This window comes from Crinia signifera, chromosome 3, assembly GCF_055691185.1.
Source record: "Crinia signifera chromosome 3, ASM5569118v1, whole genome shotgun sequence".
Taxonomy (NCBI): domain Eukaryota; kingdom Metazoa; phylum Chordata; class Amphibia; order Anura; family Myobatrachidae; genus Crinia; species Crinia signifera.
In genome coordinates this window covers 217,350,672-217,374,275 of record NC_139219.1, presented here as the reverse complement: position 1 = coordinate 217,374,275, position 23,604 = coordinate 217,350,672, and the positions used below count along the sequence as shown (strand labels likewise).

At 43.3% G+C, this 23,604-nt stretch overlaps 1 protein-coding gene across 1 annotated transcript in view; it reads right to left on the bottom strand.

The window, feature by feature from the left end:
- Positions 1 to 204: 204 nt before the first annotated feature.
- PSMD1 (proteasome 26S subunit, non-ATPase 1) overlaps positions 205 to 23,604 on the bottom strand; it is a 78,355-nt gene continuing 54,955 nt past the window's right edge. Inside the window, exons 17-25 of the mRNA XM_083177455.1 lie at positions 13,584 to 13,698; positions 13,368 to 13,484; positions 8,471 to 8,573; positions 7,846 to 8,015; positions 6,999 to 7,091; positions 6,684 to 6,770; positions 1,824 to 1,964; positions 940 to 1,088; positions 205 to 378 (exon numbers count right to left, since the gene is read on the bottom strand). Of these exons, the coding sequence (XP_083033581.1) occupies positions 942 to 1,088; positions 1,824 to 1,964; positions 6,684 to 6,770; positions 6,999 to 7,091; positions 7,846 to 8,015; positions 8,471 to 8,573; positions 13,368 to 13,484; positions 13,584 to 13,698 (973 nt within the window). The 3' untranslated portion in view covers positions 205 to 378; positions 940 to 941. The remainder of the gene's footprint in view (positions 379 to 939; positions 1,089 to 1,823; positions 1,965 to 6,683; positions 6,771 to 6,998; positions 7,092 to 7,845; positions 8,016 to 8,470; positions 8,574 to 13,367; positions 13,485 to 13,583; positions 13,699 to 23,604) is intronic.

Sequence of the window (23,604 nt, the reverse complement as noted above, 5' to 3'; positions counted from 1 at the left end):
CGGATCCTAAATGTGTTATTTCTACTCCCAAAATATTCTCACATCCTCAAGCACTGTATTAGGAATTTGCAACTCTGACTAAAAACATGAAAATGTACAATTGGAATTTCCTTTAGAAACAACACAACACCTGAAGTATATTATTTGGTCTAGTGATACTAGACACGTATATAATAATTGGTATAAAGCAAACAACTCATTTTCTGTATATTTTTTTTTATTTGAAAACAGACCAGTGAGCTCAGTAACATTGAATCCAGGGTGCCTGCACAGGAGCACTAGAGACAGCACACCTAGTGGCAGCCATGTAATATGCAGCTTGGTGGCGTTGCTAGTGACGATGGTCATTCAGATAACAGACATTAAAGAACAGAAAACCTGCAATGAAAAAATAAGTTGTTAGCAACAATGATACTATGATAGTTATTGTGCTTTTACAGATTTATGTACATTCACGTTTGATCTCTGAATACATAGACATGATGTAGCGGACTTTGTAATTCATTTTAAATAGTGATAACCTTTTTGTTTGCTTAGAATTAATATTTTTCACTATTCTATTTTCTTAGTCGAGTCCGCATTTGGAGCAAATGTAAATAACGTATGAGATCTATGACTGGACATGAAACTGAGGAGTTATTTTCCAAAAGTTAGCAAATATTTAAAATATATAAAAATAAATGACTGCATTGAAATCTATATACATTGTAAATGGACATCAGTAGCGGTTTTCATAGAAAAGAAAATGTAATCTACCTTCCCCTTATCGATGTTCATGTATCGTTTTTGCTGCAGAACAAGCCATTTTAGAATGGGGGATACTGGAATTAGCATATGGAGCGCACATGTGCAGTACTCCGGTTACTGTGGGGTGTGACAGAAATGGAAGACTGATGTGGCACAGACAACCTACGTTTTAAATAAATTCAGTAGCTGTACCTTTAGTCATCTATATACTCAAAAGGCTCAGGGGGCTCTGGTTCTTGCTCCTCCTCCTCAATTTTTGGACCATGAGCAGCAACTGGTTCCACTAGCTGTTCTTCTTCCTCACTAGTGTCTCGGAGGATTATGATGCCACCAATTGAAAGCTGTAAAGGATGGATAAGTTTAAAAACATGATAATGTAAAACACATTTGAAGACATATAGACTCATTTACATACAGAAAAAAAAAGGACACAAAAACGTTGGGACAGTGCGGTCAGCATTGTCATCCGGGCGACAGCGTTAACTGCTGTGCGCAGACCCCCGGCACAGCAGAGCGCAGGGACAGGCTCCCCTGTCCCTGCTAGTTGATCCATTCAATCAAAAGGATTGCATGTTGCAATGCAAACCTGGGCAGTAAATGGTGGCCAGATTGCATTGCATATGCAATCCAATGATAAATGGGCCCCCTTAGTCCTTTTCATTATTTCTATCCTAGGGCATTAGCCACATATTTGTTTGCCAAAGCAATGCACTGTCACTGGGGTGTTTTACAAGTCGCTTGCCCTGTGAAACTTTAAGCATTGGAGCCAGAAGACTTTGGAAGATAACAGGCTCCAAAGTGTCTGACATTCTTAGATGTCACAAGTGGCTGTTCTCTTGCATAGTTGTAGTTTTACTTTTAGAATGATAGAATGAAGACAACTGAAAAAGTGGAGGGAGGAGATTAAAGGAAAAGTTTTTATTTTAACCTAAAAAAAAAAAAAAAAGTTGTGGTAAGGTTATGACAACTCGTAATTATGAGGAATTGTACTAGTATTAAACAAAAACCAGGTGTCATGATGAATGCACTAAGAATTGCGGAATAATCCCAAATAAGGTCCCTCCAGCTATACTCACTGGCTTAAATGGTTGGTACCGGGTGCCCTCTGGCATGGTAAGTACTTTGAGTTGAGCAGGCATCACACGAGCTGGGTTCTCAAGGAGCTGAAAGTTTGGCTCTGGCTCCTTCTTTTTCTCTTCTTTCTTCTCAGTTTCATCCTAGAACACAGAACACCAATGCTTTTGTAGAAATACATCCATTTTGGAAAAAGTACCTTCAGCAACATTTTGGTTCATGGCTCGTTTTTATATTTATTAATACACTTCATCAACAACTACATAAACAGTGATTTGTTAATACCTCCTTCATGTCCGAAGCCCCTTAAGCTACTTCCCTTGCATTTGAACAGTTGCTATAATGTCAGATGCTTTCTGCCTCTGGTTAGGTGACAGCAGTACTGTGTTACACATTATAAACACATGACTAATAAAGGATATTAGATATCAGAGACATTACATGTAAATATATGTGAAAGTGATCTTCCATACTGAAGGGTTATATTTATTAGCTTTAAAATAATTAAACCTTTTCCACTCTATCGGGAAACCCAACCTATAAGTTACACAATATTTTTCTATTCAGCACATTGTCTCTCCAATAAAGGTTAAATAGCATCAAAAGAGCAAATTAACTTGCCCTGTTCAAAGCTACTAAAATAAGATCTGGACTTCCCACCAGACACAAAAAAAAAAAAAACACAAAGGGCGGCATTCAATGCAGGGGGCGAGTGGGGTTTGTTCGGTGAGGATGGCTTTTTTTTAGCAAGGAAAAGCCATTCTCGCCGTCTGGCTGCTCGCAGTATTCTATATTCTGTGTAAATCCTCACTGTCAGAGGGCAACGAGGATTCCCCGGAACGGGGAAGTTCCCAGCAAATGCAGAAAGCCCACTGCTTATAGTGGTGAGCCTCACCGTTTTGACGGCCGCACTCGTTGTTTCCAACTCGCCTTAGGGAGCAGACAAGGTGGAAACAGCGAATGAGGGGGGAGGAGTTAAATACTGATGGCCGGCTAACGGCGCTACTTACCATCAGCTGCTTGCCCCCACCCACCCACTGAACATACTCCACATACGGGGAGTTCATAATGCATATAGCCAATCACATTACTTTTGGACTCGATCGTCTTTAGTAACCTAATAATGGTTTCTATCACAAATAAGACCAACATAATTTCTTCTATACTCCCATTTCAAAGCTTAATATCATCACAAGACCTTATTATTGGAGCCCTCCCTTGAAAAATCTTCCCTTTGCTTGTTCTCCAGACAAATCCTGGGGTAGTTCTAGTTCCATGTTCCTTCCTGAAACTTTACAATTGACATGATCCTTCTTACTTAAAATGCATACCCCCTACAATTAACCTAATTGGCCTGGTGAGTCAATGCTCCAATTGCAGATGACCTTTATTTATTGGCGATCCATCCCTTCCTTTTTGTGGAAAACCATTGAGGCTCTAATCCTCCATTCTGACAGTACAAGCTTACCAGATCAAACTGCATATACTCATAAATACATATAAACGGAGATACAGACCAGAGGGGTATATGTGGCACTGATACGGCTTCTACCCCTTAAATGAATGAGGTGGAGTGCAGGACAGCATGCTATGTCAGCAGCAGTAACAGCTCTGTGTTGCTACACATTTACAATCTGTAGTGCAGCATGGTCTAAGGTGCAGTTACTTGTTTTTTTTGCACCCAACTAAAAATAAACCTGTTTACCGAGCTACAAAAATAATTGTAAAAAACATTTTGGGGAATGGGAAACCCACAAGAATTAACCATTAAAACTTATTCCTAAAGCAGATAGGGGTTTTCCCTGACTCCATACTTTACAAGTGGGCTACACAAATGGCTTTGACCTTTTAGGTATAGCTGCTTGGGTAGATATTGAAACTAAGATTTCAACCCTGACATCTTTTTCCACCCTTTGAGGACTTCCCAGAGCTCCTATTCGATTTACCCTAGATTTGCAGAGTGTATTCAACTAAATTTTATCTGTTCTACAGTTAAACCCTATTTAAGATAAACTCAACTTTCCTTGAAGTATACACCTGGGTACTCAAAGCTCTGGTTCAGCATTGGTATTAAAGTGTAGGTTATCTATGCAGCAAAGCACATTTTGTGTCTATGGACACTCTCCAGGAAAGGAATCACCTGCTGGTGAAATACCCTTTCCTTTAAAGTCAGTCACCTGTCCAACTCAAATCACACCCCATGATAATTACCATACACCTCTCTTTGAAACAGTATGTCTGTACACTCTTCTCAAACAAGGAATCATTTCCTCAATATAAGATAACCCTAAAGGTGCCCACAGACGCTACAATTGTACTGTGCTATGCGTTTTTGTCTGTACAATGGTTCTATACAATTTTTCTTCCAGCTTGCGATGCAATGTGCACTTGGATGCATGCGATGTGATGAACCCATGTTTGTAATGTTAAATTTCAGATGTAGTCTAAAAAGTACGTGCAGCACGTACTTTTTTAGACATACAATATCGGGCTCCCGGGAACGTGCATCACACAAGCCCATAAACACCATCCAATAATTGTACATAAAGATGCAATTTGTGCTTAAAAAGTACAAAACGCATTCGATAATTGATGCGTCTGTGGGCACCTTTAGGCTCTACATCAGAGCTCCACCGCACATTTGAATGTGAGTTTGGCCTGAGCCTACCTCTAGACTAGTATTGTCAGGAGATTAGTGAAAGAAAGAGCTTCCTATTCCTTGATCGCACTATCATCAAGAAGACTACCTGTTTAGTAAAGGTGGCAGAAAACATTTGACAGATTATGCACAATGTTGCCCACCTGCGATCTATTACACTTTAGTAACTGTGGCCACAGGAGAACCTTTTACCATATTTTACCATACTTGCTCTTGGACAAGGTCCAAAAGCTTCGCAATTATATGACAAGTCCTCCTTTATAAGGAACCTATGGACCTTTCTTCTCTTAAGGATCACCCACCCCTCTCAGTGGGTAAAATACGCTTGTAGCACATTGTATGGATGCATCAAATAACTGACTATTGGCAGAAGGTGGTCCCGATTCATGACCATTCATTCTTTCACTGCTTAGTGAGTGGCTAAACGCCACATGCCTTGTGGAAGGGGTAGAACCATACATAATCTATCAAATAATCATCGCCTGGAGCACCTAATTCAACTAACAGTTCTACAAAGTTTAGGAAACACCCTACTTCCCAACGTTTTGTCTATTTATTTGCTTGTTTACCCAATTGCCATATATACTAAGCCTGATTTGTTCATACCTCCCAACAGTCCCAATTACCGTGGGAATGTCCTGATTTTCGGGGAGATTCCCGCAGCCCTCCCTCCCGGCAGTGTCCCGCGGCGAGAGGGGGGTCTGTTCGGAGTCCCCCTGTCGGCTGCTGAGCAGCGGGAAATAAACGCTGTGCACATGCACACAGCGTCTATTCCCGCAGTCAGGGGGCTGGAGGCATGGCCAGAGGCTCAAAGAGCCTCTGGGTCATGCCCCCATAGCACCAAAACGGGGGCGTGGCCTCGCGAGAGAGCTGCGAGTATAGGCCACCGAAAATTTTGGCGCGGATCACTCTGTCCCTCCTCCATCTCCCTACAAGTTGGGAGGTATGCTTGTTGGTAGCTACAATTGGCATCAAATTAGGTACTTGTGAGTTATCCGGGCTGCCGATTTTTTCATCGCGCCCGAAATCGTGGGCATCGCGTCGGTCGTGGCCGTTATAAGGAGCCGCGACGCGATGCCCGCGATTTCCCATAGACAGTAATGTTAAAAGACACGATGGACCCGATTTCCCATAGACAGTAATGTTAAAAGACGCGATGGACCCGATTTCCCATAGACAACAATGTTAAAATAAAATGACAATGTGAAATTGGCCACGATAGGCATTTCACATTGGATAGGTTTTAAAAAAAAATGTTTCATGGCCCCCCACCACCGTTAACGCCACCCCGCTATTGACGCCAACCCGAAGCGTGGCGAGCGCAGCAAGCCCGCGAGGGGCGGCGGTACGTGTCCTCTCGCCACGCTTCGGGCTCGCCACACTATTCTATTCTCACTCCACGCCCTAGTGGATAGTAGGGGTATGAAAAGGTCGGAGGACGCGTACCGCCGCCCCTCGCGGGCTCGCCACGCTTCGGGTTGGCGTCAATAGCGGGGTGGCGTTAACGGTGGTGGGGGGCCATGAAACATTTTTTTTTAAAACATATCCAATGTGAAATGGCCATATTGGCCAATTTCACATTGTCATTTTATTTTAACATTGCTGTCTATGGGAAATCGGGTCCATCGCGTCTTTTAACATTACTGTCTATGGGAAATCGGGTCCATCGCGTCTTTTAACATTACTGTCTATAGGAAATCGCGGGCATCGCGTCGCAATCCCTTATAACGGCCACGACCGACGCAATGCCCCCGATTTGGGGCTAAATCGCGGGCATCGCGTCGGTCGGGTGTCCTTAAGTTAACTAAACTTAAGGACAAAATCGGCAGCCCGGATAACTCACAAGTACCTCACATTAATATAAACTACACCTTTTCCCACACCTAGTAACATGCCTGACTACACCAATGGCTTATATTGTACAATTGTTGTGAACTACATTCAGAATGTATGTAGTTCAACTGGCAGTAAGGTATGGTTCACTTAAAAGTGTCGACAGCACACAAGTGTAAATATGAATACTCGTTTCACAAGGTACAATGAGTCCTATTTGCATTGCTGGTTGAGCTACTTTCACCCACATAGCTCATGCTAAATGTACCATCCATGTAGATCATACCAAAAGTAACACGGGTGCTTTCTTATTGATGCCAGAGAACAGCATGCCATATGGGTCATTATAATAGCAGCTGCAGTAACTCACCACTTCCATTTTCTCCTCCTCTTTCTTTTCCTTTTCTTTTTCCTTCTTTTTGGCCTTGGCTGTTATGGACAGGACAGCAGTGGAGACCTGAGCGAGGAGAGTGTTTTCACATTGATCAGATCTATATTCTCAGGATGGCATTAAGATTATGATGTGTTGGCAATTAAGTAAAATAATAATGATGATGATGATTAAACTGAACTGCAAATACTTAAAGGAGCACAATATGTAATCGCTATTGTCACTACACCATGCTGTGCAGCACTATTCTACACACACACACACACACACACATACTATATACAGTTCCCCTACCTTCTCTTTCTCCTTCTCCTTGGGCACCTCTAGGGGGGCAGGGTAGGCAAATGTTGATGGTTTGCAGTTTGATCGATACTGAACTTTTGGCATCTGAAAACAGAAGACATTATGCACTCCATATACTAGAACACATTACACGTCAATCAGACTGCATATAACAAAACTGCTTGGGTCTATGTGCACATGTATCATGAACAGCAATCCAGCCCAATGTAAAGTAGCCACTTAAGAAGTACAACCTAACAGAGGAACTGATCATGAATGCACTTAATTATCCTGAAAACAGGGAAGCAATCAAGTTATTTCCTAATATGCCTATAGCAAATATACTATGTCAGGTTATTCAAGGGAAGCTACTCTGCACATAAAGATCTTCTTCCAGATGCCACGGACCAACCAAGACATTGCTTCAAGGCTGCAGTGTCCGTCAACGGAAGGGATGTCAGATGGCAAACGCAACCTGCGTGCCATGTATGAACAACCAATCTTCTACACAGGTTTAGCATAAAATGGCTAACGGCTAATATTAACCCTTAGTTGATTTTGATGTTGTGGATGTTAGGTCTTTCTTGACAGTCATTGAGGCACTGGAGTAGGGAAAGAGTTAACAAATCTCATTAACCGTGATGTCCATCATTACTATGAGCTGCTAATGAGTGGTGAGTGATCCTGCATCATAAGGTCTGTAAGAGGATTAGACTTTTCCCTTTCAAGTTTAGGGGGGCTTGTGATGTTCGTTATTGTAACCCATTCATTGCTATACCAAAAACCTATTACATGGCCAACCAAATAGTAGGATATATAAACTGGCAGCAGACTATTTTGTAGAGCTTAGCGCACTCACCTTAAGATCCTTGTTAAGACCAATGACACATGTAGGAGTAAAAGATAAAGACAGGAAGTGCGAGGTTGGAAACCAGAACCAGAACTGAGTGAACACCAGGACTCCTACCACTGACGGCATGTGGGTGTGACCAGTGCGTGACTGTAATGAAATGGTCACATTGTGTCCTCCTGCACAAAATAAATGGTTTTAGAGATATAAAAATAGAGCCAAGTACAGCTTAACAATTGTGATCGATAGAAGATATACAAGTCATATGGACATAAACGAAGGCAATATAATTAGCATAATGACATCAGTCCAGAGTAGTGTTTGGCAGCTGACTGGTTAAATGAGCGGCTAAGGCTAGGCCAACTTACATCAGTACAGGGTGAAGAGGGCAGCAGGCAGGGTCATTACCGCCATGGGGCCAGGTGCAGTTGTCTAATATTATTATAAAGCCATTATCCTTTGGCTTCTAGAGAAAAGTGATATATACAGGGACATTACACCAACAAGGATAACCCTGTAGATCCTGGATAACTTCCTGATACGTTCACAGGCCTCAGTGAGTCACTAAAACATGGTAATACAATTATTTTAGAGAAACATAATTATCTGTACAGCAATGCATTTCCCCACATACCAGCATCAAGTATCCCCTGTGCCAGTATCGCACCAAACTTTGCCATCACATCATCATGTTTGTCATTTATCACTTTGGAATATAGCTGACGAAACTGACTGACCTGTAAAAAGAAATGGTTGAATAGTTCAGAGAAAAATGGGAAAAAAATCCAAATAAGTCGCACTCACGCACACAGATTCTAAATAGAATATCCTCACTTTGCAGAATTCAAAACCACTAAGAAGCAAAATACATAGTATGAAATAAACTCCCCTGTAGCAACAATCTGTCTGTATATTCAGGCTATCCCGAAAACCACTGGATAGATATTGATGCAGTTTTCACAATGTGTCGAGGAAGATTTTGTTGTATGAAATATTAATCTATTACAAAAGGCAGCCAAGCAGTGACGATTTAAGTGAAGCAGGTAAAAAAAGTAAAATAAAAAAAACAATAGTCAGAGTACTTTGCGCAAACTGTTAAAGAGATATCACAACAATTAAAAAATGTAAGTTTTTCCCCGATTTTTTTATTGTTTGTTCTCATTTCATTCATGTGAAAGAAAAAATAAATACATTTTTTCCTCAAAGAAATCTTATAAGATCTTGGCAAAAAATAAAAATAAAAGATCATTGCTGTAAATTCAAAAATTTTCAACATGCAAAACCAATGCTGGCTGCTAATGCGTCATAACACCCACATTTCTGCCTGCGCATCTTCTAGATTACGAGTTTCTGCAGCTGCATATTACACAGAAAGGTAGTAAGAACTGGTGAGGGCACTAACCATGCTCTTGGGGACAGTGACAGCTCACAGCACATTGTGCAGCCCGCACTATAATCATATCTTCAGGAAGCAAAACTACAATGAGGCAGAAGCACAGCAGACCTAATGCTCCGCTGGCGCCTGCCAGATCATAGGGCCATGTCCAGGATGTCTATCATGGGCATCGTCACACTTACAGCTTGTTATGGCACAATGACAAGTAAAACGGTGGCATAATGTCTTCTGTGCAAACCCCTGAACTGCTGGATGATCACTGTTATGCTCAAAGCGAAACTATTGTCAATGTGCAAAGCCTGGCTAATACAGAAGTCAATACAGAGCTAGCAGCTATTTTTGTTAAAGCTGAGCTTTTGACAGTGGCTGCAACAACATAGTATTTGGATGTGAGCGCTACAGGTCACTTCAGATCTCCTTGCACATAGTGACTGATGGTTCTTCCAGGAAGAGTCTGAGTCACTATTTCTGCCCTGTGCAAGGATGTGACTGTGGACACACAGACTTTATTATCTCTTTTATAGACTGTTTATTTTACTTCAATGTCAAGTTCTATCAGATGGAACAGAGTTGCATACCAAAGAGGGGAGACCATCTCGGTACACAACAGAACATGGGGTGCAAAATAACCTAGGAATAAATAAACTATCCTAAATTTGTTAGAATAATATTTAGAAAGGGGGAGGTAGTGTGTATCTGTGTGTACACAAGAAGCCTCAAAACCCGTGTTGTAGGAGTTGACAAATGTAAAACATAAGCCTCTGCCACTTCAGATTATTACAATATAACTTCATTTGGCTGCTTTAGCAGGACTACTGCACATACATTGCGTGTCTTGGTAATATAGAAATCTGACCAGTTTCTAACCATTTCCAAAATCGGTACTTGTGTATTATCACGGCGCCCACTACTCCGTTTGCGTAGAGGGCTATTCACGGTAGTGAAATCGTATCGCATGCCATACTGTATGACATGCGATGCAATTTTCCTATCTAATGTATTCACGGTCAGTGAATCCATTAAAAAGATAGGATTCGATAAAAAATTGCATTGCATGCCATTATTGTATGGCATGCGATGCGATGAGATATCGGTTCTGATGGAACCTAGAATAATGCCATTTAATGGTAAAATGACAGTCATTTATTTTGCCCCCCCACTACCCACGTCATCCTGAAGCGTGGCGTGCGCAGCGAGCCCCGCGAGGGACGGCGGCACGCGTCCGACCGACCTTTTCATACCCCCACTATCCACGTCGGTGTGGAGTTGATTTTATATAGTGTGGCGAGCGCAGCGTGCCCGCGAGGGGAAGCGTTATACATGTAACATAATACACATCTGCTCGCCTCGCTGCTCTCACCACACTATATAAAATCAACTCCACGCCGACGTGGAAAGTGGTGGTATGAAAAGGTCGTTCGGACGCGTACCGCTGTGCTTGCCATGCTTCGGGATCACGTCGATACTGGGGGGGGGGGGCTTAATAAATGACATTATATGTCATTTAATGCTATAGTACATTAAATGCCTATATAAGCGTCAAAATCGCATTGCATGCCATACCATAACGACATGCAATGCAATGCGATTTCACTACGTTTGCGTACGTAGTAAAATCGGGTGCCGTGCTAATACACAAGTACCCCAAAATCTGCAGCAGTGTTTACAAACCCCAGTGATAGTTTTCCAGATCTCCTAGTTGGAGTACACATATATTCATTCCTGGCTGACCAGTTAAAAGATCCACAGGTGGTGATAATTATTTTTTTAAATTGTGAGAAGGACAAATGAAATACACTCTCTGATATGGGAAACTCTGACCTAGAGAGTAATGCTCGGTACACACCTAAACATTTATCTGTCCAAGCTCTCTAGTGGGATCAAAAATCTAGTAAAACTGTATATAAGGCAAATGGTGATTATAGTGGCCTGATCATTGGTCTTACAAGTAGGTGGACACTGGCCATCGGTATCATCATGTCCCAGGACTGAAAGGGCTACCCCTTTGAGCCTGGGTTCCCTGGCAATGGTGGAGCAGGATGAGGATGTGCTGCCGCTTCCTTGCGTATCTCAGCAAAGAACACTACCCAGTTAAGTTTTATAGATCTCTTAGCTGACCATGATATGCAAGGGAGGCTTTATTCATGTTTAGGGGTTTCCTCAATTTATTTACCATTTTGCCAAGCTTTAACTTGTTATTGTGCATTTTGTAATTAGACAAAGGAATTGACTGACCCACTTGCTGCAATGGCTAGAAAAGTATTTTCTGCTGCTAAACCTGCAAGCATGACAAACTAATTATCATGTAGCATTAATATAACTTAGGGATAACTGATGTGTAATGCTTAATAATAGACAAAGGAATATGGGTATCTAATTGTACCCCCCCCCCCCCCCCATGTCTCTTTTCCTGTCTGCACTCACACTTTTCATTTAACAGATGTTCTCATCACTCATGTTGCACCACTACTCCTTTCCATCACCCCCATCCCAGTGATGGGGACAGAGAGTCATCACCCATCCTCGTATAGACTGTATATAAACTGTAAGCCATACCACTCTGTGCAGCACGTGTGATGTGACACTGTACCCCATATTGCCCCCTGACGTATGCCTCAGTAGGAGCTGGTCTGCAGACCTTACATGAACGCCCTTGATTCTCTGTGCAAGATCATTCCTGTTCTGGGTCTGCAGCTGTCACCTCACATCTCATTATTCCACAGCTTGCAGCGGTCACAGTTTTCTAGTAATTATCTCAGTAATCTTTTACACCATTGTGGATAATACATTAGACATGTGCCTAGGTGCACCACTTACTGGGGGCAGCGGGAGCAAGCTGCCCACCACTGGTGTATCAGAGTAGTAAGATGAGCCAGCAAAAAAAAAAAAAGAGAGAGGGAGAATGACTTGTGCGCAAGGGGGGTGGTGTAACATAGAGCAAAGGTGGAGCTGCTCTGATGAGTTAAGTGTAGGGGGGGGGGGGGGGTGGTGATGGTGCATCGAGCTGAGATGTGAGAAGAGGAGCAGTTAAAGTTGCATTTAACTGATCGGTAATTGGGTAGTGGGCTGTAAGATAGGTGAGGACTGCAATGTGATATTGTCGAAGGGGGTGGGGTTAGAAGGCTATTGGGAAATATAGAGGAACGTAACCATAAGAGACAAATATTTATGACCTCAGCCCTATTTAAATGTTGGGACAGATATATTCAAACCTTACCTCTAAGGACTAAAACGGCAATTCAAGCATGCTCCAGTCTACCTCATGGTATAATTTACAACGTATCCAAAACATACCATGAAGTAGACTGGAGCATGCTTGAATTGCCATTTTAGTTAGAGGTAAGGTTTGAATATATCTGTCCCAACATTTAAATAGGACTGAGGTCATAGATTCTTTATGTGGAGGTTGCCATTTCCAGAGAGGGGGCTGAAGTATGTATCCACTGCTGTAGGATGGCTTTTCTACCCACCGCTGAGAGAATCACTAGGAGTTTCTTATCACATTTAGGGACAAAAAGTTGATCCGCGACATAGCCGAAAAACAGCTAAAATCTACGCCACCCCCATCTCCCCCCTCTCCTTCTACTCTTCCCTTCCTTTAGCTCTCCTTCTTCCGTCTCCTGCTAGATGGTCGGATCGGTCCATGGATGGGATGATGGCTTTGCTTTAGGAACAGTTGAATTTGTTGTTTTATTTTACTGTCTGTTTAATTCATGTTAGTGTTATATTATGGTACCTCTCCTAGGATTGATTGGTGGCGTCTCTTATGCTGCTGTCATCGTCAATCCTATAATAATATCTTTAATATTACTTATTAAGTTTATTGATATTTGTTAGGAAAATTTGAAAATGTGGATTGCTCCTTATCTAATATTATTGTCTTATGTTCTTTTTACCTGTACACTATGTGATTGGTGAGGATCAATAAAACATTTTGAAAAAAAAAAAAAAAAAAAAAAAACACAACTATATAACATCCATTTACTGTATATTACAAATATAAAATTAGTAACCTGGTATAAGTTAGGATGGGCATTATGAAGGGTGAGGAGTTGACAACAAGATGGTGACAGAATGGAACCTGACATACTTTGTGTTTGGAAGACTCCATTATACTTGGAACCTATTCACTCACCTTGGGGCAGGTAATTTCTGTCTGTTGGATCATAATCAATGCGGACGAGATGAGTGCACCCTGGCGCACATAATTTACAGGGTCATTAGTCATTGGCTCCAAGAGGTTAATAGCTTCCTGTAGCATACAGAAGAAGGGCTTTAGTCTATAAAATTCACAACCTACTTAATATGCACTAAATATGACATTCTGTAGATCAAAACTATGTGTTCTCACCTTGTTCCCAGTGCCAGAGCAGCAGATACCCAGGGCCATGGCAGCTCCATATCGCACATGAGGGTTGTAGCTCTCAGAGAGTAGTGACACCACACTGGGGCATTGCTCTGGTGTTCTAAAGGGAGGACAGAGTGTTTCAGTCATAAGAAAGTTACAGAGTTTTATAATGCAAGCAAATACTTTTAACTATCACCGACTAATCCATTAAACCAGAGGTGGATACTCTGTGACCCTACAGCTGCCACAGGTTGAGTATACCTGCACTATACCTACCATATTCCCTGGCAAAATACAATAATACACTAAATCAGTATCTATATTACTGGCTGAGAAGATAACAGTTTGAGACCAAGTAAAAAGGAGTGAACATGGAAATGTGAATGAATGAGATTACACTGAACGGATGAATGCTGCTGGATAACAGGACAGTCCCAGCAATTAACAGGTGTTTAGGTTCTCATTTTACCACAATAAAATGGAAGGAGTGCAGATCCTGCAAAGACTGCATGGATGGGGGATGTTTATTTTTTAAAAGGAAACATCCAGCTGGTTTAGCCCAGAGGTGTTGTGCAAGAACATAAACGAAGCAAGGAGTGGCGACAGTAGACTGATGAGCAGCACATGTTTAATGTCAACATACTGCCACTATTTACTAGTGTGATATACCATACACAGCTAGGATCACTAAAAGCCGCAACCATTCAATAACGTCATATGAAGGAACAGATGGATATGGGAAAGGTAGAGGCAGGTCTACTTGGTAATGCTTCTAGGGACATACTTCCACAGTCACAAAACAGACAATCACAGTGTTTATACAAGTGACCAGCAACACAATTCATTTCGAGGGCTGCATTTTGTGGGCCTCTAACAGTCATCCTGGGGTTGCACATTACTCTTAAAGTCAGTAACCATCGTATCAACACATAAAAAAAAAGAAAAATAAATATCTCTGTAATAAAATTAGCAGGAACATTAAAAGAATCACCACATACAACACAAAGCAGGAAGGGTTCTAGAGCACAATGGTAAAAGTTTGGTGGGATATACTGTATGTGGTCCCATGGTAACCTAATGTCCAGCACTTGGTTTATAATAATTACAGCTACAGGATGAGCAGGGCCGGCGCTACCCGCTCAGCAGAGGATGCAAAGCAGGCAGGCGCCGGGCAGGAGAGGCGCTGTCTCTGCTGTACATCCCCTGCTGTCTCTGAGGCTGCCGGCTGCTGCTGCGCCTGTCACACTGCATGACAGGCAGCAGCGCCGACACCACAGAGCTCCCTCCGGGCACCTAAACATCAGCCTGGTCACTCAGCTGCAGCTCAGCAGCACGGACCGATAAGAGGCGGGGCTACACGGGCGGAGGGGCGTGGTTACACAGGGCAGAGGGGCGGAGCTACAAGGAGCCAGACTGGTGACAAAAGGAAACAGGATGATGAGGATGAACTGCAGCCTGCCAGGAGAGTAAACTGTGAGTGTACTATTGTCAGCAACTGGTGTGGGCATGTGCAGCACTACTACTGTCAGCAACTGGTGTGGGCATGTGCATGGGCAGCACTACTACGGTCGGCAACTGGTGTCGGCATGTGTATGGGCAGCACTACTACTGCCTTGACAAAGCTGACGTTTGGACAGCGCTACCAGATCCTGGACAAACACCTTGGAGGTTCACCTGCTCAATATCCTGACCACCATCTATCCCTAATCACTTTGGAAGTCCACGGCTCAATTCAAACATCCACCTGGACACTAGGCCACGAGGTTGAAGGCAGGCTTATACCAACTCAGCCACTCCCTCGGTGAGCCCACAGGAATACAAATCGCCTTTTTATTCTGGACTCCATCATCAATATTTGGGACTACCATACAGAGTGGACAGTGCGGGTTCTTCTATCCTCCACCCCGGATGGGGTTATTCAAAATACACGTGAGATCTGGTCACCTTTATCACTTTTAACTCAGAGTTCATGTGCATTCATTCAATTGGCACTAATGCAAGATATCTGTATAATGAAAATGCTGCTACACATGATATTCTAATTTTAACTATTGTTTTTTAATAAATTGTTTAATAATTTTTGAAATCTGATTCACTCATCCTTCATTGCTAGCGCTGCTTTTTGTGTTGTTTTTTGTATTCTTTTGTATGGGGACTGACCCTCCCCATTCAAGCAGCTGCTCCTAAATTGAGACAACAATTCTGCTAAGCGCTCCCAAGAGTACACACAGTAGTGTCTACTCATTTCTTTTGCTACTACTGTCGGCAACTGGTGTGGCCATGTGTATGGGCAGCACTACTCCTGTCGGCAACTGGTGTCGGGATGTGTATGGGCAGCACTACTACAGTCGGCAACTGGAGTGGGCATGTGTATGGGCAACACTACTACTGTCGGCAACTGGTTTGGGCATGTGTATGGGCAGCACTACTCCTGTCGGTAACTGGTGTCGGGATGTGTATGGGCAGCACTACTACAGTTGGCAACTGGTGTGGGCATGTGTATGGGCAGCACTACTACTGTCAGCAACTGGTGTGGGCATGTGTATGGGCAACACTACTACTGTCGGCAACTGGTGTGGGCATGTGTATGGGCAACACTACTACTGTCGGCAACTGGTTTGGGCATGTGTATGGGCAGCACTACTACTGGCGGCAACTGGTGTCTGCACATGTATAGGCAGGGCTACTAATGTCGGCTAATTGCTGTCGGCATATGTATAGGCAGTGCCGCTACTACTGTCGGCAACTGGTGTGGGCATATGCATAGGCAGCATTACTGATGTCGGAAACTGGTATGGGCATATGGTTACACAAGGCTACTAATGTCGGCAATTGGTGTGGGCATATGGGTACACAATGCTACTAATGTCGGCAACTGGTGTGAGCATATGTATTGGCAGCGCTACTACTAACGGCAACTGGTGTGGGCACATGTATAGGCAGCACTACTTTTGCCATCACCTAGTGTGGGCATATAATTACACAGTGCGACTAATGTCGGCAAATGGTGTGGGCAGTGTATTGGCAGCACTACTAATGTCGGCAACTGGTGTGGGCATATGGTTATGCAGTGCTACGAATGTCGGCAACTGGTGTGGGCATATGTATTGGCCGTGCTACTATCGGCAACTGGTGTGGGCACATGTATAGGCAGCACTACTTCTGTCAGCACCTGGTGTGGGCATATGATTATGCAGTGCTACTAATGTCGGCAACTGGTGTGGGCATATGGTTACGCAGTGCGAATAATGTCGGCAAATGGTGTGGGTATTATGAATAAGCAATGCTACTAATGTGGGCATATGCAGGAGTACTCAGGGCATTATGTGTGGTGTAATGGGTATTATGGTGTGCTGCATATTGTGTAAGGGGCATCATGATGTGTGGCATGACGTATAATGTGCATTATTGTATGTGGTATAATGTGTAATGGGCATTGAATTGTGAAGCATAATGTGTTATGGGGATGACTGTGTTAATGGTAATTTTATGTGACCACGCTCCTACATTTTTGTGCACTTTCCCTGTTTTTTTGTTGTTGTGGTGGGGTAGTCACCAATTCCCTTTATGACACATGGCACCAAAATGGCTAGTTACGGCACTGGTGCTGTGTAATGTAAATAAGATTGTGCTACTGTGTGGTGTATTTTGGAGTGGGAGTACTATTGTATGGCCACGCCCCTTCCTTGTGAGATCACACGTCATTCTTTAGGTGTGTACTGTCCCTTTGTAAAGTTTGGGTGGGCGCAAATTTATAGTTTGCAGGAGGGCACCGAACACCCTAGCACCGGCCATGAGGATGAGCCTCTCATATCAAAGATTCCGAAATAACGAATACTCCAAAAATACAGAATGGAGAAAGTGACACCTTCAATTTCTGATGGTTCATTGTACAACACCTATGTTTAATGCACAAAATTACTTGGGACCTTTCAATTGTTCCTGACACATGTAGATGGCACCCGATGCAGATATTAATTTGCCGCTCTGCTAACATGAGAATAGCCACAGAAGAGGGGGAACAGGATGGCAAGCTGTGATGTGCCCCATTTGGGTGCTCAGACTTTTTGCACTGCAGGCAGTATTTTAGTCGGGTTTAGCATTTTCGTGTGGCTAACACCAATGCTTTGGGTGACTCACAAGTCATTTTCTGAACAGGGAAAGGATAAAACAATTGTGTCAATGTCAAAGGTTACATGTGCATAGTGATTTTAACCTAGTGCCACTAATACCATATATAGCAACAGAACCAAACATGCTGACTCACTGACACAATTATGCGTTGAAGTTTGTTCACTTTTTGATGAACTCTCAAACTATGTACAACACATTCTTACAGAGATGATCACAGAAAAAAATGTATTTACTGATCCCATGAAAATGCATAGGATAGTTGATCATTCCTCCCCAGGTGGCATTTAGAAAATGATGCTGTATAATCACTGCAGCAGAATTCTACCATGAAAAAGTTGGGATTATACATTACCAATTGAGAAATACATTCCCTGTCAAGTTATACAAATCCTTGGCCAATATACACTATAATACTTGAAGTACAACACAAACAGCTAGTGCAGATCTGAATTCGTAAAGCAATGTTTATCTTAACACAGTTATAATTATATGATCCCCACTAGGGATGCCAATCCCGAGGCATTTTTTCAATCCCGGGATTCGGGATTGAAAAATGCTCAATCCCGGGATTGGCATCCCTAGGACTCATGACCCGGGCTGGCAACCTGTTTCTGAGCTCCACGGAGCGGTAGTGGCACTGGCAACCTCCAGTGATGAGCGGCACCGGGCAGAACATATCATTGACACCCTGGCCGCCCACTATTTACTTACATTTTGCAGAGTGGGCGGCCAGGCTGGTGCAGAGTGTTGTCGGGAGCCGGGTTGGGAGGGCCGCTGGGAGCCGGGAAGACGGGGCGGATGGGCGGGCTGTGCACTGCGCAGCGTGATCTCGTCACGCTGCGTGCATTGCTACATTTCCGGGTATGGGAGATGCCGGGCAGTGTCTGAGCGAGTGCTCAGACGCTGCCCGGAATTAGACTGCGCATGCGCAGTCTAATCCCGAAATCCCGGGATTGGAAACTCCAATCCCGGGATTGAAATCCCGGCGTTTTGGGGGCCAAATCCCGGGATCCCGCCGATCCTGATCCCGGGATTGGCCACCCTAATCCCCACACTAAACCAGGCTGGTCAGCATTGTGGACAAGTGGGACAAGGTCCAACAAAGAAAAAAACATATAGGAGGCCCATTTATTATTAATCAAATTTGCAATCTGGGTGCAATGGGGCAGATGTATTATAGCAGCGCATAGCGCGCCGTTATAATACTTCCTGCTTCACCTCATTAACGAGGAGAAGCAGGAAGGGACATTGACAAGATGTATTAATATCCTCTCTGCCGAAGCGGAGGAGCGCAAACTCCAGGGACGTGCAGTCAGGGGAGGCAGTGCCTCCCCTGTCATTAATGAATCAAATAATACAAAGAAGATACTTATGGCACATATTCTGTGTCATAAGTATATTCTTTATATTAATGTAATCATTTTCTGCGCTGCATAGAGTTTAAATTGATGTTGGAGGCACCGCAAGTGGTGCCTCCTGTTTCTCATTAGAATAGGTGGAAGCAGGGGACAGGCAGGGGGAGGGGAAAAGCTGAGGGCTCTAAAAGCCCATTAAAAAACCTATTGGAAGCGGAACCTGTACAAGTGCCTCAGTGACGAGGCCGTGCTTTCAGCCAATAAGAAAACACGTCCCTGTCACTGAAGCTCGAACTGGGGCAGTATGCACCAGCATGTCATACCTCCACTTCCGCACTGTCATTTTCTTATTCATGATAGCGGCTGGTATGGAAGAGGATGATCGGTCGGGGTGAGACAGCAGCCGTTTACAACACAGGATGCACCAGCGAGGGGTAAAATAAAATTAAGGCGCTGACAGGTTGTGAGTCACCAACTCCCTGCCTGCTCACTTGTTCTCCTAATCTCCCCAGGCGGTGCTGTCTCCTTTTCCCGTGCACTTACCCCCTTCCTCTGACTTGACACTGCAGAAGAAGTTAGAAGATACGCTCCATCCACCACTATCACTGAGGAGCGGCAGTGGCACCACTTCACCCACGGCGGCAGGTATGGGGAGAAAGGAGGAGGAAGAGCGCTATGCTGTCGGCATTGCGGTGCTGGTGGTGATGTCTTGGGTGCTATCAGCGTTAGTAGCATTTGGGGGAAGGGAGGCCAGTGGGGTGCTGTCACTGGTGGTAGTGAGGTCTTCGGCGAGAGGGGGGAAGAACACAGTGTGCACTGTGTACAGCTCTCTCACAGCCAGGGTAGCACTCACATTGCTGCAGAGTATATAATATGGTGCCAATCCAGGTTCCCCTGTAAGGGGGTCCAAAACATATGTAACAGTCAGCAACACTGAGTGCTGCCAAATAGCTGATAGCCTATCAGCATTTCATATGCTTTAATATTGCATCTTTTGCTGAAGATGTAATAAAGATTTCTGCGGATTAACATACTACTTTAAAATTTGTGAAGTGGCAACCATATCTCTCTCTCTCCCTCTCTCATCTAGGTCCTGCAGGGAGGCAGGGCCAGGCTATTAATGAAAGATGCAGTATTGATATAAGGAGGGAGTGAGAGCTACATAGGTTAGACAGGGAGGGAGGAAGGGAGGAGAGGTATATAGGGATGTAATAATTTAAGAAATATTAATATAAATTATATTTTATCCCATTATAGTGAATTGGCATTCCTTTTCAGCAGACCAGACTGTCATTCTACTGTCATTCCTTTTAGTACGTCCCAGGTATATATCTGTCAGGGAAGGATGGAGTGAGAGGTACATATGTGCTAGAGGGGGGTGGAGAGTTATATGGCTGTCAGGCAAGGAAGGAGTGGGTAGCATGATGCGACCACGCCTCTATTGTTATGTAGCCACTCCCCCAGTTGCATGTGACCACAACCCCTCATGACACACAACCACGACTATTTATGGTACCACTTAAGAAAAAATTCTACTTGCAAACCAGTGCCTCACCAGCAGCCACTGACCTCACCGCACGTCACTGGCAAACTCGGATATATAAAGCACACCAGCACTTTAGATGGCCACATCCCCTGACGCTGTGCATGCCACTCCTGGTCCACTAAGACGTACAGACGGCTGTGACATGTCCCAGTCTCCTCCGTCAGCTTGGTGCGGGTGTGGATTCTATTCGTTTGGCAAGCAGATTGCTCTAAACTTATATGTACGTGAGCTTGATATTTTTTTTTAGTAAATATACTTTTACTTTATTGCTCATTGTTACACTCCCTCTCCTTTCTTTTGCATATATAGATATTATTATTATTTTGTCAATTACACAGCAGAACAATATGGAGATTATACCCATATCCCATCTTAAGGACACAGGACTAAACTTTAAGGCTCACGAAAAAAATTTCAACACCCACCAATTCCCTTGGATTCCTATGTTGTTACTGCCCGAAATAGGAGACTGCGAATGTTATACGTTATTGGAGCACTGATTATGTTTGTATTCAGAACTTTACAACAAAAATAGACAGGGTCAACCCCAGCCAGGAGCAGAACGCAGTGCTCAGCAGGAGACCCAGAAATGCGGGCTCTGGGGTCTCCACTGGTTTTTATTACAGTGCGATTTAAATGATACTATATTGTGCATAAAAATAACAGGCTGAATGCCCCACTATATGACTGTATAATATAGCAACTTGGTCTAGATACAGAAAATAATTAAATGAACGAGAAAGACAGAGTATGTTACCGACACCACAGAAATTTTAAAGATGATATTGTGAAGGTGTGCAAAGACTGCCACACTTCTACAACTACACCCAGCTCAATCTCACCTCTATGCTGTTCCATGCGGTCTACCCCATCTGTGTCACCCATTTGTCTGCCCTTCCCCTTTAGAACATAAGCTTTCACGAGCAGGGCCCTCTTCCCTCATGTGCTTTTCCTTCTCTTACTTAAACAATTTTTGATGCCACTAAACCATGCCGTTTTCTGCCACGTGGATACTTATCCACTGCCCTCTGCCAATGCAGCGATGTTTATATACCCTGTACTTGTCCTATATTGTATTGAACGGTAAGTGTCTGTTTTTCGTTATTAGTTTAAGAAATCTGTAATTGGACGGAGCGGATCCCTTGTGGCACCAAATAAAGGATAAAATAAGTGAGCTGAAAGAGTAACAGATGAAAACTTACTTAGCTGAAGCACTCTCACATGCTGTTGAAAGGCTATTGCCTTATAATGTGAAAGAACTATTAGGAGACGCTCAGCCTGACATCTCTGGTGCATGACTGAGCCCAGGAGAGACCCAAATACTCAAAACATCTTTAAAACCAAAAAAGAAAGTTTATTTCAAATGTTGATTTTAGTTATAATCTAACTATATCAGGTCTGCCAAACCTCCATCCCTCAACATTAAACATAAGATTAAGAACACCTATCTAAATAAGTACAAAAAGTCATCAGTTTGGAAAGAGTGCACGTTAGCCAAGAAATTTTTATTTGATTCATTTTATTTTGTATATAAACTAGATATGTACTACACCAGACTGCAAGAGCTGATTAAAGAACTATAAAGTAATAATTAATCTTATACATCCAACTGCTATTTTGTTATAGATTGCACAGATATATGCAGCAAGGATTGGCACTCCTTTGATGTTAACAAATAATGGCCCTGGTGCCGCTCCAAGATAGACCATTTGCCCCTTGATATAGTATGGAAACGGGATGGCACTCTCTGGACTTCAAGTTGAAGAAATCAAATAAACATGGACACAATGGTCTCTACGTTTGCAACGTTTGAGTTTTTCTCGCTGTTCTTCAGTCTCAAAAACCTGGTTGTTGAGCCTGAAGAACAGCGAATAAAGCTCAAAACATTGCAAACTTTGAGAGTGCCATCCCGTTTTCATAATATAAATCTATCTATCTAATTAACCTTTATTTATATGGTGCCACAAGGAATCTGTAGCGCCGAATTACAGGGTACATAAACGAATAAGCAAAACAGTGACTAACAGGAGGGGTTTCGAACCTGGGGTATACTTCAAAATATTGGTAATGGCAGAAGAGGAGGAAGAGGTCTCCTGTTGCCATGGAAATAAACATTCTCTCTGCAGCATCATCTCCTTGCTTTTGCCCGCCAACAATTCACTAGGAGCTACCCGTTCTTCCCTCAGGCATAAGCATTCATCTGCCATACACTAACAAAGGTGAAGGAAGCAGTGGCATTAATCGTACAGGCGTTATCACGAACCCAGGAAACAGTACACAGTCAGTGGCCAGACAAAGGAGGACGATCTTATGACCCCCGAAGGGTGCGGATGATTCGTGAGTTTTGAATCAGGACACTGGGTGCACTTTACGGCAGGCCGAATTCACTGGAAAGTTTTCAGAGAATTCGGCCCTGCAAAGGGCGCGAGTCAGGGTTAATTCGGGTGCCATTTTCATCGTTAAAACAGCACCTGAACGGCAACTCGCATAGGATTGATCCCAAAGAGTGACCAGATTTCTGACTACACACTACTCCTCCGCTACTCATTAATATAAAGACATACATACCACTCAATTCCACTCCACTCTTATCATCGATATTTCAAATTGAGAGGCTCAAATGAAAAACCTAATCAAGGGGTACGGGAGAGAAAAAAAGGTTGGTAACCGCTGCAATAGAGGACAAGTACAGGGTACACAACCACAGCTGCATCAGCACACAACACTGGAATAAGTATCAGCATGGCAGAAAACACACACACACACACATATAGTGTAGATAAGCCTCAGGAGACCCCAAACAGGTACACCTTCAAAGACCAGACGGCACTCAGCAGGCTATGGATTGTATCCACGTTTTTATGGTAAAAATTGTGCAGAGATACAAAAAAGGGTCATGCCGACGTTTCAAAGCCGATGCGGCTTTTTCTTCAGGACGTGAGTTCACTTAAAGTGCACAAGGTGCTCCTGGGGCTTATCTACCGTATAC